Consider the following 13,929-nt stretch of genomic DNA (forward strand, 5'->3'; position numbering starts at 1 on the left):
GTTTCTTCTTAAATGGAAAAATTTCTCTTTCAGGAACAGTATATTCGACTAAAAATCAAGTCTAAGATTAACAGAATAGCAACATAGCATTACTATACAACGCGTGTTAAAATATGCAACTTACACTGATAGATTTATTATTTCTCTTTTGTTAAAGAGTGAAATACGGAACAAATTTCCACCAATTGCGGCTGCTGGTTTTAACTCTTTTACTTCGTCTGCTAAAATCCTGGGAAAATTGTACCAGCCTTTCTCCCATTTTCCATATATTTAACCAGATATTCTCTTGGTAATTAAAGTCATAATGTTACTTAACATACTAAATACATTTAGTTATATTGTTAAGAAAAGAAATGAAAAGTGTTTCTATTTTATCTGGTAACCCTAGCATAGTATTTTTAACCCTTTTATACGTGAATATATATATTTCAACATTCCATCTTTTTTGTTCATGTCTGGATACCCTTAAAAGCCAATCTATGAAAGCTACTTTAACCCATTACTTCACTTATTGACTTTCGCCCCCATATTCCCTGGGCAACTTCAAAAAAACGTGAAATCTTTGAGAGCGTGCTTCAATTATCGCGGGCAAAATTATTGGGTAAAAATAAATGAAAAATGACATTCCAACATATACTGTGAATATCAGCCAATTTTACCCCGTCAACACTATCACACGACCTTTCCATCACCCCAAAAGAGGGGGGATTAAAAGGCACTTAGGAGGACGGTGTGAAAAGTTAAATAACTTATTCAGATTCTCAGTTGTTCACGCGCTTCAAAGCAGCAGCAGCAGAGCTGAACATAACAGATATGTTATTTATGGCCTTTGTTTCCTTTATTGGATTTTTACTGCCGGGTTCGTCCTTACAACAGGGCGAAAAAAGTGACACTAGGGCGAGGATGGAGAGAGAGAAATCACTCAACACCACTTCGTCAAATTTAGAATACGTGTAAGAAAATGTTTTACTTTAATCTTGAGATTATCCCGATGTCGTGAATAATGGAAGACGTATGAATATTTACGGCCAAATGCTTGTTTGCTACAAAATTCATTCACGCTTGTTTTTTAAGACATATTCCCCATAGCAAAATACAAAATATCCATTTCATAGTTTCTAAAGGTCAACAGCATTATTAACCAAATGACTCTAATTCACATGCATTATAAAAAGGAATACCTACAATTAATTTCTTTAATTTGAAAACCTTCAAATTTGATTTTTTTTCCAAATCTGTTTTTTTAATCTTTTTTCTAAGATTAATTGATTTATAATCTTAAAATGACATCACGCGGCCATTAAAGTTCAAATTGCAGCTCTGCAGTAAATAAATAAAATTTTATAACTGAGTTTCGATTCATGTTTTAAAAATTTTTGACCAAGCAGATTAATTCATCAAATCATCGGTTCTAACCAACAATCGTTTCAAGAATATATTAAAAATTAAAATTAAACTTTGTCCCTCTTTCTCTAGTTTGACTTCAATAATACTTCGTATGGCCGTCAAAGAAAGAACAAAGTCAACAAAAAATTAAACAGTGATTCATCCAATCATAATGTTGCCATTAATAAATTATTGAAAATACTCACTCGATCGTCAAAATCAGTTTTACAAATTGATTATTTGAAATTGAAAGTCAAGAATTCATTTCAATCTTGTGCTCCAAAAGAATAGAGCTAAAACTAAATTAGCGTAATGGTTTATGAGGTTGACTAACGTATTGGATAACAACGTTAGATTTAAAAAAAAATAAGGAAATGTTTCAGGATCGATACAGGAAAAGTTGAACTTGAAACGTGAACATAATGTAATACTGAATCTTCGTGCCGGTTAGCCCATCATAAAACGAATTCGGTCCTCATTCAGAGGCCGATAAAGGTCACATTTTGCAAAAAATTCCTTCTAACTCAGAGCAAATTTGAAAATTTATCCTCAGTTTTCTCTGAATCTGACGAGTTCAGAGAAATTTGGTTCTGAAATTTGCTGATTCAGTATCAAGATTGTTCTGAAATAATTCGGTGAACTCACAGTAAGCCGAAGTAGTAGTAAACCGACATAAAAACAAGTCGAAAGTTATGTAATAGTTCGACAGGACTTCTTTCAAATATCCCTAAGAAGATTCCCCTTTCAGAAATATTCCATTATAAAATTATATTTATATTATTAATTGTTAAAATAAAGACAGCGTATTTTTTTATTAAAAAAATTAATGTATTACAAGGCAACAAGGAAACAAAATACGCCATTTTTGAAGGTATCGATTTGTTGCTAGCCCCGGTGGACCGCTTTTCATGATCATACCTCTCATCCGCTGTGGGATGTAATCCGGAAATTGCGGACACTCCAGAGACGATCTATAATGCGAGGATATTTTTGGCCTATTTGACCTCTTTTTCAAAATCGACTTACTTAACCATCGGATTGCCTGACCACCACCAATATTTCTGATTCCGAACTGAAAGCTGAAAAATATCTGAAGATGTTCCGATCCAATACTTGCTCACTGAACGTTAGATACTGGTCAATAGTTCTGAAAGTGTACAATATAATAAAGCGAAGTTGCTTAAATTAGAGAAAAATGGTAAGTGGTTTTGTTAATCCGAGCGATGGTTGAGTCGTTGACAAACAATCACATAAGTCTTTCTTTTCGAAGCAATATTTTGAAGACATTAAATCGACTTTGATAATTTTCCTAATAATTTTTATTCCCCAAGTGAGTCACGGCTAGGAAAACAAAATTTAAATTTATCAAAAAATCAAAAAGTCCCGAAAAGTGTGTCAACCATTGAATTATCAAGATAAATGCAGTTTGTTTGCGCCATAATTACAGAAAATCAATGAAAAAATTTACTGAATTTTTTATATGCACACAATGAATTGATGAAAAACGAAAAATGTGCTATCTAATTTTCACAAAATTTTATTATGCACTGTTACATTTTTTATTGTTTAACCAATTCTTAACTTCTTTAACCAATTCTTAAGTTTTGTTTAACCAATTTTTAACTGAACAACGCTTTTTCATTGTTTAACCAATTCTTAACTTGTTTAACCAATTCTTAAGTTTTGTTTAACCAATTCTTAACTGAACAACGCTTTCCTGACCACCTTAAGCGTGCCCACGTTTTGCCTCTTTTCAAGAAAGATGATCCTGAAGATCCAATAAATTATCGACCAATTTCGCTTACTGGAGCTCTAGCTAAAATTTTCGAAATCCTTCTTCGAGATCAAATATTAGCTTATTTTGAGAAGAATAAGTTGCTGGGAACAACACAGTTTGGATACAGAAAAAAGTGTCAACTACAGATGCTCTTTTATATTGCACTGAAAAAATCAGATATGATCTCAATAAAAAAACATCGTCACAGGAGCTTTTTTAGACCTATCTAAAGCTTTTGATTCGATATCACATCCTACTCTTCTGCACAAAACTAAACTTTTAGGTTTTAGTGCACAAGCAAATACAATTCTAAAATCTTATCTAGAAAACCGTTTGCAAAAGGTCAAGTTCTCGAAGTATGAATCAAATTGGATAGCACTTAACCGTGGAGTACCACAAGGTACTGTGCTAGGCCCACTGCTTTTCAACATATATGTAAATGATATGAAAGATGATACTGATGTGAATTCTAATATAATCCAGTACGCTGATGATACTTTTATATTTTGCAGTGGAAAAACAATTTCTGAATCAAAGTTACATCTTGAAAAAAGTATTGCTAAACTAATTATTTTTTTCAGGAAAAATGAATTAAATGTAAATGAAAGCAAAAGCGAATTCATTTTTTTTGGAGCCCCTAAACGAAAGAAAATCGAAGAAATAGTTGTTAACGGATGTACAGTTCTCGAGAAAAAAGTTGTGAAATACTTGGGAGTTCATATTGACTGTAATCTTTCTTTCGGTGAAGAAATAAAAAATGTACTAAGAAAAATGGCTGTTGGCATAAAGGTCATTTACTCCATCAAAAATATATTTCCTGAAAAAACTAGATCTGCTTTACTGAACGCTCTTTTTTTAAGTCATCTGCATTACCCAATTGTTCTGTTCTCAGGTCTTAAAAAATCACTTCGAGTTACTCTAAATAAACAATTGAGCTGGGGAATAAAGACATGTTTCAATAGAACCAAATTTGACAGGACCACTGATCTCAAGATCAAACACAAAATCGTACCAGTAGAATACCTCATAAAGTATCGGGTTATTATATATTTTATAAAGCTTCTAAAAGCAGATCTACCAGCTTTCGATGAACTCAAGTTAGCCACCCTAAGTGCTAAAATGAATGACCGTACAAACAAGCTGTCTTTTGGAGCAAACAAAAAAACAAATATAATGCAAAACTGTTTTTCAAAAAAAGCAATTAACTGGTATAACGATTTGCCTCTCACCTTGAGGCGGATTATCCCTAAAAAGCGGGTTCTCAAAAACTACAATAAAAAATCATTTCTGGAATGAGTTTCTAAAAGACCCAACGGTTTCTGAATTGAATTCTAATCTCAAATCTTTCAAGTTCAATCTTAATTTGATTTAGTTTTAGGGCGTCTTTTAGTCTTCTATGAAATGTTAATTGGAGGATTAGCATTTTTTAAAATATTCTCTTTTCTCGAAAATGTTAATTGTAGAATTAGCATTTTTAAAAATTTTTCTTAATTATAATTCATCTCTCTTAATTTGTCGATATTTTAGCACATTGTAAATTTAATACAATTTTAAACATTCACAATATGTGACGTTTGTTTCATTTATACTTCTTAACACTACATTGCCTTTGAACTATGTTCTGTATTTTATAGTTAATACTCAAAGGAATTAACAATGTTTTTCTTTTTTTCTTTGTTACCTATACAGCTATACATTTGCAATTGTTCTCCTGATGTTACCATATTCCTAAGTTGTTAGGAAATGTTGCTGACGTTTGAAAAAAAGGTCCCTGATCGACTTAACACTAATTGTACCAAGTAAATTGATCAAACACATCAGATTACAGTTAAACAGAAAACATTCGGCGACTTGAACTCCTGACATTGAAAAAAGTCAAAGTAATCGAAGAATGAACTTTAGTTCGATATGGTTTCGACAATACTTGAAAATGTGCTGAACTTTTTCATTTTTTGGTTGCCCAAGATTGATGTAGAAGACAACCAAGGTCATCCATGAAATATGTAAATATCTTGCTACCATTCAGGCGCATTCTTAACGTAGCTGTGTGTAAAATTAATTTTTTGTTTTGGTTTTTAGTTGGTCCTGAAAGTATTTTATAAGACTAATTTTGAGAGCTAGGAACGTGTTCATTTTTGCGCAAGATCGAATTTGGTACTAAATTTAAATTTTAGGTTCTTTCGTTCTGCATCATTATCATAGTTGGGCTCAAGTCATTTTGTCAAACTAATCATGTGCCCAAGATCCCAGAAACGTTTTCTGATTGGGTATTCAGTATAGTCATCCTCCTTTGTTTCTCATATGAAAAAAAGTTCAAAATTACGCTTACACTTCTATGGATGTCCACATCTCTCACACTGCTACTAATGAGGCTGCCCAGTGTTGCACTCAAATGGTTCTACTTCTTTTCATTCCGATTTATTTAACCCCCTATAACTTAGCTCCCTACATCACCCCACAGTCATTTAACCCCGCAATTTATTCACCCCGAAATTGGTTTAACACCGAAATCTTTTATCTATTTCGGCGTCCGAAAGAACAATTAGCAAAGCTAAAGTTCAAAGGACTCAGACAAGACAAAACTACTGAACTTCAAGAGTGCGTGCGGCAATTAACAGGTTGCGTTTGTTTAAAACCAAAGAACAATGACGAGACTGCTTTTTAGAGCAATGGTTTTGATCGAAAAATAACACTTGACAAGTCTGACCTCTTTTATATTTCACTTTGATTTTTAAAAAAAGCTCAAATACTGTCCCAGTCTAGAAGACAGAGGAACCGTTATTTTCAAATGAAAGGATGTAAGCTAAATTTTGGAACCTACTTTCTGAGCTGGCTTTAATAATCAAATCAAAACGAAGTTTAGTTGCTTGTTTAACAGAATTTTCAATGAAATTGAGATTGATATTAATGCTATCAGCTTATGCTGTGTATATTTCATATCTAAATGTTGCTAAACTGTGATCCCAATTAGGGGTTCTATCATAGGGTTAACGACCGGGATCAAATTCCATATTGAGTCACGATATGAGGCTTCGATGTAACTTCGTGAGGACGCAAGGAGGGCGCCAACTCAAAAATATTGAGATGTATTTCGAATTTAAATTAACGCAAAAACACAAAACTAAATATATTTTAAAAACACAACTCGGCAAAAGTTATGGTTTTTAGGCTGGATGGTATTTTTGGAGGGCAATAACTGAGACAATTTCAAAATCTAACAGAAACTTATCGGGCGTACAATCTCTGGGCAAAGGTGTCTAAGGCATCAAGTAATTGGCTGTACGTTTTTTCCGTTTTGTTCGGAAGGAGGGCATATAATCAAGCAAGAGCAATATCTAGAATATATACAAGAAGGATGTAATATTGATAGAAGTTTACGACCGATAATTTAAAGGCTCCATCCGCAAGTAAGAATTTCAAACCTTCGAAAATTGATGTCTTATACGGATCACATATTAAAATACGCTCGTGGACTTCTTTACCGCTGTCGTAACGCAAAAACTCTTGAAACGCATCTTAAATCAAAATGGCGGTCCGACGGTTCATGAATTGACTATGTTTCAATGTTTTTTCTTAAACGCTGCGATCTTTGTTGTAACGGCTGCTTTCCTATCAATGAAAAGGAAAGTTTTGTACCGCCCCTATCGTTATTAGCGGTTTACAAGGTGTCGCGATACTAAGTCGTGCAGTGCGCTTTTGTAACTTTATATTCGCTGTACTGTAATTTATCGGCGCGTTATGCGCTGTTTATAAGTCCAAAAAAATTAACTGTTCCGCATTGCTGAATAACAATTTCGATTGTTGAAACTACTCAGTAAGTCCCAATCAACTAATCAAATAATATTTCTGAGTGTTTTGCTAGTAACTCAATAATTCAAGTTGTGGCTATTTAAAAACGGAAATCCCAGTAGGTTGATCAGTGTTTAAGTTTTTAAACGAATCTAATGGGTACATTCTGTGTCTGAATCGAACACAATTCACCAAGGAGAACCCCTCTTTTGCCTTAAGTAGACTTGAATTGTTGGTCGAAAGAGAGCTCCTTCGTTAGTCACTGGGGCAGAAGCCATAGAGACAACGTAGCATCCAGGTTTTTGGTTCAAAAACTCAAGTCTTTTAACTGTAAACCTATCTTTCACCATCTATTATTTTCAACGAACTGATTATAAAACGTTCGTCTGGTCAAAGAAAACGAAATTCTCTCATCCAAATGGTTATCTATCAGAGGTTCTTTAATTTTCTTTTTCTCCAGCTATTTAAATTTTCAAGACAAAATCGATGGTAAGATAAATAACAAGTTTCAAACTTTAAAGTTTACTGGTCCTCCGTGGTGGTGGTTTGCGTTCTATCTATAGTATGTTACTCTTGTTGTTCTTGTCAATTCTCAACCGTTGATTGGTTAAACCCAACTATGTCAACATAACTCCTAAAGGTCATTTTTTCCATGCAAAACTGACGTCAGGGTTGGTGGTTAACTATGTAGATATCCATAGAATACTCTAAATACACGGCAGGTTCTTGGTGTAGAATTGACGTAATAATCTAAGTTAAGATAAAGTGTACTCCGTGTTTTTATTTTAAAAAACGAATTATGTCGACATATAGAGACTCAAATTTCCGTTGCATACTTCTCTAATTTTATTGTTTTAATAAGATAGAAGTTTGGCGAAATAGTTATTGTTCGGCCTCCACAACGCCGGCCCTGTTTTCTATCGCAAAAACATCTTTCTTATTTGATAACACAGGAGCGAGCTTCAGCACTGATCTCTTGTAATCTCCATTGTTCATTCGAATTTTTGTTGATCGAATCACTCCGTCGGACCCTTCGATTGTCTCCGTGACTTGACCCAGATTTTAGTATCCTTGCATGTCGCTGTCTTCGACCAACTAAACGAGATAGCCTTCTCTAAGGTTTTTCTTTTGCTATAGATCGCCATTTTGCCGGTTGTTCAACGTCGGCAGATAACTTTTTCGAAATCTGTCCCAAAGGAGATTGGCATAACCTTGAGTTTGTCGGAAAAGCTTTCGATGATCGACAAATTCTTCTGCGCATGGTAGTTAGGGTAAGCAAATATTTTTTCTGCCTAGCAAGAAGCGTTTGGGGGTCAAAGCTTCTAAGGCATTAACTTCTGTACTCACTGGTGTAAACGGCCTCGCATTCAATGATTGCTCTACAATACTCATCGTAGTTGAAAGAACGTCCTCGGTAACTGATGTGTTCCCCAACACTAAATACCTTGCTTTTTTGCAACTTCTGACTAATCCTTCCCCTTCAAAGTGAGGGTCGAGAGAACGTCCGTTATTGGTAAATTTGTGGAAGCTACGGCTGCTGCGGGCATTAAATTTTCACTCAGGGCTTTGATCTCTTTCACAACTTTTGCTATGGCCGCTTTTCCAATAGAAGCATTGTGATTGTGCTTACCGTCTACGGGAATAAGTTGGTCATCTTGTGTAAATGCGGAAACGCGACACTTGTGGCTTTGATATTTCTAGCAGTTCCAGGCAGTGGTGAACTTATTTAATCTTTTAACATAAAACTCTTGGCCTTCTACAACCAATAATTCTTTGTTTTCGGAAGAAATAGAAAATTCAAAGTCGGCAGGTATCAAGCTGATTTCAAAATGCCATGAAACAAGAAATGATGTGTTCCATTCAATTTTCACTTGCTCTTAATTTTCTCATTAGGACTAGATGAGATTACTAATTCGCTAATTGTTATTGCTTTGCTTTAAACTATTCAGTTGTTAGCTCTATGTACCTGACAATTAAGATCTATTAATATACAGATTAAAGTCGGGGTGAAGTGATTATCGGGGTGAAATCGGGGTCAAAAGTGATATTGGTCACAGTGAAACAGTAAAGGGAACAAAAAATCAAGTAGGCGTAACGTTTGTCAAAAATCCTTTAAAGTGGAGTGAGAAATTGGTGTTTGAACAAGTTGGCGGTTTTTCAGATAGATTTTTTTCATGTACCTTAATTTAACTTTTGAAGCGTTTAATCTCCTTCAGTGCTTTTCAAACTGTACATGCGTTCTAATTGTGCCTATTTGCTTTTTCTCGTATTCATTAAGGGGAAGCTAAAATTTTTTGGCTTTGTCAGTATTTCCTGTCGTAAAATAGTAATAAAATTTTGTATTTGCCCCCATTTTTAAAATTATCTGATGTCTTATCAATTATTATCTTCCATGACATGTCTGATTGGATAACAGTGAGGCATAAACGAACCAAAATAATGTCTCGATTTTATAGCTAGTGGATTTCCTGAGTTTGACAATATTTTTTCTCAAAAATGTCGAGTGATATTTTGAGTTCTGCACGTAGTTTTTGTACTTTTTTAGGTCTTATCATTTGATCTTATTAGGGACAGTTCTCTGGTGTTGCTTATAGGGTTTAAGTTTATCGAGTTTTGTTCAAAGCTAGAGCTTTTAAGACTTGGACATTAACTGTTTTCATTATTATGACCGAAATTTTTGCGGGTTTTTCTTTTCAACTTCTCGTCTTAACTTAGTCTCATTATCGACAAGTCTCATTGGTTGATAAAAAGGCTTCAATTAAAGCAAGTCTTTTTTCAATTTATAGCTATTGCACTATTGCTTTTTGTGACTGATAAGCATGTCCATTTTTTGTTTTAATAGTATTTGTTGTATTGATTGCTGTCTGATCAGCCATTGAGGACTCAATTATTTGATGGAATTCTAACACTTTAAAATTTTGAATTATTTGTGAGAGGACTCATCCACATCAGATGACAAGTTTCTTTTGAGAAATGGAGGAAAATAGTTGGCAGTTTGCGTTCGTATCAGTTGTTTATTGATGTTGATCCTGTCATTTCAAAAATTGTTAAATTCATAGTCTTGCTTGTTTTTGTTGTTCTTGTGTTGTTTTATTGCTCAGTGTCAATAGTAACAGCGCTGATTTGCCGTTTAAAGCAAATTAAAGGTTTATTCAGGTCTTAAGTGAATACGATTCTTTGATTTGAATTTCAGGACTTGTCCTGCTATGTTTTAATATTTAAGTACAAATTACCAAGTAAAGCAATCAATGGTACAAATAAGACTTATAAAATATGAATTTTTTCGGAGCTAGATCCGGATTTAAACAACGTTTTTGACTTGTAATAAATAAAAAAAATTTGGCTTGTATAAAATGGTTTTACTTTGCTTCTCAAGAATTTGAATTGTTTTGGTGCGCTGTCTTTTTTTCTGCTCACGCATTTTTCGGCTTTTTCACGTCAGTGAGAAGTCAAATTAGAATGGTGATTTTGGTCACGCTGAAATAGTAAAGGGAGTGAAAAATTGAGTAGGTCTGAGGCATGAATTTTTTCAAAATACCTTTAAAGTGGATCGAGAAGTTGGTGTTTGGGCAATTTGACCTTTTTGAGATGGATTGTTTTTCAGGTGAGTCAATTTGATTTCTGTTTTCAGCGTTTCCTCTCCGTCAGTGCACTTAAGACGGTACATATGTGTTCTAATTCTGTCTAGTTGCCTTTGCTTGAATTCATTAAGGGGCAGCTGAAATTTTTATGTTTTTGCCCCTACTTGTTGTCAAAAATTAGTGAATTTTAGATTTCCCACTTTTTTAAAAATTATATATTGTTTGATCACTTAGTATAATCAATGACATGTCTGAGTGGTTGCTAAATAGGCATAAATGAAACTAAATAATGGTTCGAGTTAATAGTTACTGGTTTTCATGACTAACATCCTTTTTTACAAAAATTTTGATCGAATTTTTGAGTTCTGTAAGTAATTTTTGTACTTCTTGACATCTTATCTTGTCATCTCAATGAAGACAGGTCTCTGATACTGCCATTAGGATTCAATTTATTTTACAAACATTAGGATTTATTCGTTTTAGCTCAAAACAACTATTTTCAGTGACTGACACTAATTGTTCTCAATAAAAATTATCAAACATTTTGAGTTTTGCATGTTTTTCTTTTCAGTTTTGTGGTCATAACTCTTGATCTCATTATTCACAGGTCTCATTGGTTGCTAAAAAGGCTTCAATTAAAGCAAGTCTTTTCAATTTATAGCTATTGCTTTTGTGACTTATACTCATGTCCATTTTTTTAATGTTAATTTTTTCAGTTTTAATAATATTTGTTGTACTGATTGCTGTCTTATCAGCCATTGAGGACTCAATTAATTGATGGAATCGTAACACCTTCAGTAGCGGTTGCGTTCTGTGATCTTTATACTAAGTGTTCTCAAAAAAGTTTCAGCGAGTTTGATTGCGATTTTTGGTTTTTGTATTATCATTTAAAATTGTTTGTGAAAGGGCCTCATCGACATTTAATGAGAATTTGCTCATGAGAAAAGGAGGAACATATTTGGCAGTTTGAGTTCATAGCAGTTTTTTTTATGTTGATCCTGTTTTTGTCTTGCTTGTTTTTGTTGTTCTTGTGTTGTTTTATTGCACAGTCTTATTACTAACAGCTCTCATTTGCCTTTTCAACAGAAGTAAATTATTTTCAGGTCATAGATTATTACAATTGTTTCAATTGTATTTCAGGACTTTTCCTGGTGTGTTTTTTATTTCGTCGTCTCCATCGATGATTCTTAGGACCTGACTTCATGGAATTGACTTTTTCAATGTCTTCTGTGACTTCTTTTGCATTTAAATTTTGAGTACGTGACGTCATTTCTGTTTTTAGGTCAATCGCGTGACTTAACTCAATGAAAAATGACTTCTGAATTCACTTATGGAACTTAAAATTTTTTGAACTCCTACTTTTTAATTGTGCATCTAAGTAGTGCTAAACTTATATGCCCTAATTCTTGATTATTAGTCTTGGGTTTTCGATTTCGAAGATAGAATTTTTACTTAAAGGGTTTTTTTCCTTATAGACAGTATGTGTCACAAAATTAACAGTCCGAACATAACCCAAATAGTTTAGTGGTCTACTAAAGGGTTTGTGGTCGATCTGTCTATCTTATTCCTTTAGTTGTTTCAATTCATGGAAGGCCACAAGCGTCTTTCGCGGCTACTTTCCGGCAATCTGCAGGCTATGTTTTCTGATTTTTTAAACTTCGGGCATCAAAAGTGAAATCTGCCTTGTTATTCTAAATGATGATGTGATGTTTAACTTTGACTGTTACTGGAATTAATTTTTAGTGATGGAATACGTTTAATGCCAACAACTGATAAATAAACTCATGATTCTCATTGTGTCAGGTTTTTTTCAAGAGATACAACGGAAAAAAATTAAATCTTTCAATTAAATTTGCTAATTTGTTACTTTTCTTTTATTTCCAATTATCTGATATTTGTTGATAAAATGTTGGTTTAAACATAATAGTCACACAGATTTTTAATTGAAGAATTAAGGATTATTGCTTTGTAAATTCTGCAAAGTTAAAACTGGTGAAATAATGGCTTCAAAAATGGTTCTTTTCTGATTCAAAATCGCGCTTTGCTCTTAATTGTAACAATCTAAAAATTTTTCAAATTGTTAATATGTAAGGCGGCTTTGATTTCCAACAATCAGTTGAAAAGTGAAAGAATGAAAAGATTAATTAGCAATGTCCTTTAACCATCTGAGTCGCAAAAATGTATGCAAACTTTGTGCTAAGTTTCTCTAAATGAAGGCCATATTTTTCCACAACACAAGCAAAACCACTTATTTTTAGGCCTTCTGCTGATTTAAACCTGTCATCGAACTTTATAAAATATCGGTCTTCCTGTTTTTGAGCACCAATTTTTTTAGTTTTAAAGACAATCCAGAACCATTTATAAACGTTTTGGAAGTATGGTCACCCTGCGCGGGCAAAAAAACTATAATGCTTTTGAAATAATTGGAAGCGCTCCAGATCAAACTGGTATATTTTTTTTTCATTTTTTTAATCATTTAAATGTTGAAGTCGTTTAAGAGTTAGAGGGTTCAAACTGGATGCAAAAATTAATTCTAAGCAGCCTCATTTTTACATTAGTATCAACTTGTTTTATACTTAAGGAAATGGAAGACGTTAGAAAAGAAAAATCATATAGTATTTAGACACAATAATTTTGTCTAACCGATGCCTAATAACAAGAACAAACTCAATTTTTGATTTCATTTTTTTTATTTGTATTAATTTATTATAGGATTTCTTGCTAGTTATTAGGATGTTTTCAAAATTCTCAGATAAAGGCTAATTCGTATTTTTCTTAAGAAAATCTGATGTCATTGAGTTTTGATTGTGTTATCTACTTATATATGACAAACGTGAACTTTTCATTGCAAGTTAAGAAATCGGATTTTCAATGCTTCCTGAAATATGATGGTTTCTGAAATTCTAATTTGAAAAAAGTGCCGAGCCTTGAAAGCTTGTGGCTTTGCAACCACCAAATCAACTCTTTGAGCGCTTTGATGTCATCTTAGTATGCTTTTGCGAAATAAAACTCTGCCAAGTTTTTATTAGTTACCATATAGCACTCCATATGAGAGTTTCTTTCCTCTTCGAACTGAGCTCAAAACTTTGCTCTCCATAGGCACTGAAGTATACTTTTTAAACGAGTCCTAAATACTTGCAACTTTCTTGTCAACTGAAAAAAAAAATGTTATTATTACTTATGTCCTTGATCTTCACAAAAATTTTTGCAGTAGAAGACTATACTGCGTTATCTAGAGGCAAATTTATTTCAAATTTTTGGGTATATTCCATTTTGATAACAAATAACGGTGCAGCTTTTCATCGTGGTTTGTTTGATTCAATTTTTCATTCTTTGATTTTCAGTTCTTGCTGATATTGTATGACGAGATTGGAATCCGTTTTTATTCAGAAAAAA

At 33.3% G+C, this 13,929-nt stretch overlaps 1 protein-coding gene across 2 annotated transcripts in view; it reads left to right on the top strand.

Moving 5' to 3' along the window:
- The first annotated feature begins 209 nt into the window (after nt 1–209).
- LOC142353662 (gamma-aminobutyric acid receptor subunit beta-3-like) overlaps nt 210–13,929 on the top strand; it is a 171,889-nt gene continuing 158,169 nt past the window's right edge. Inside the window, exon 1 of one of the 2 annotated variants that reach the window (XM_075405959.1) lies at nt 210–953. In XM_075405959.1, the coding sequence (XP_075262074.1) occupies nt 814–953 (140 nt within the window). In that variant the 5' untranslated portion in view covers nt 210–813. The remainder of the gene's footprint in view (nt 954–13,929) is intronic. The other variant, XM_075405960.1, reaches the window with a different exon arrangement.

This window comes from Convolutriloba macropyga, chromosome 14, assembly GCF_964194025.1.
Source record: "Convolutriloba macropyga chromosome 14, txConMacr16.3, whole genome shotgun sequence".
Taxonomy (NCBI): domain Eukaryota; kingdom Metazoa; phylum Xenacoelomorpha; order Acoela; family Convolutidae; genus Convolutriloba; species Convolutriloba macropyga.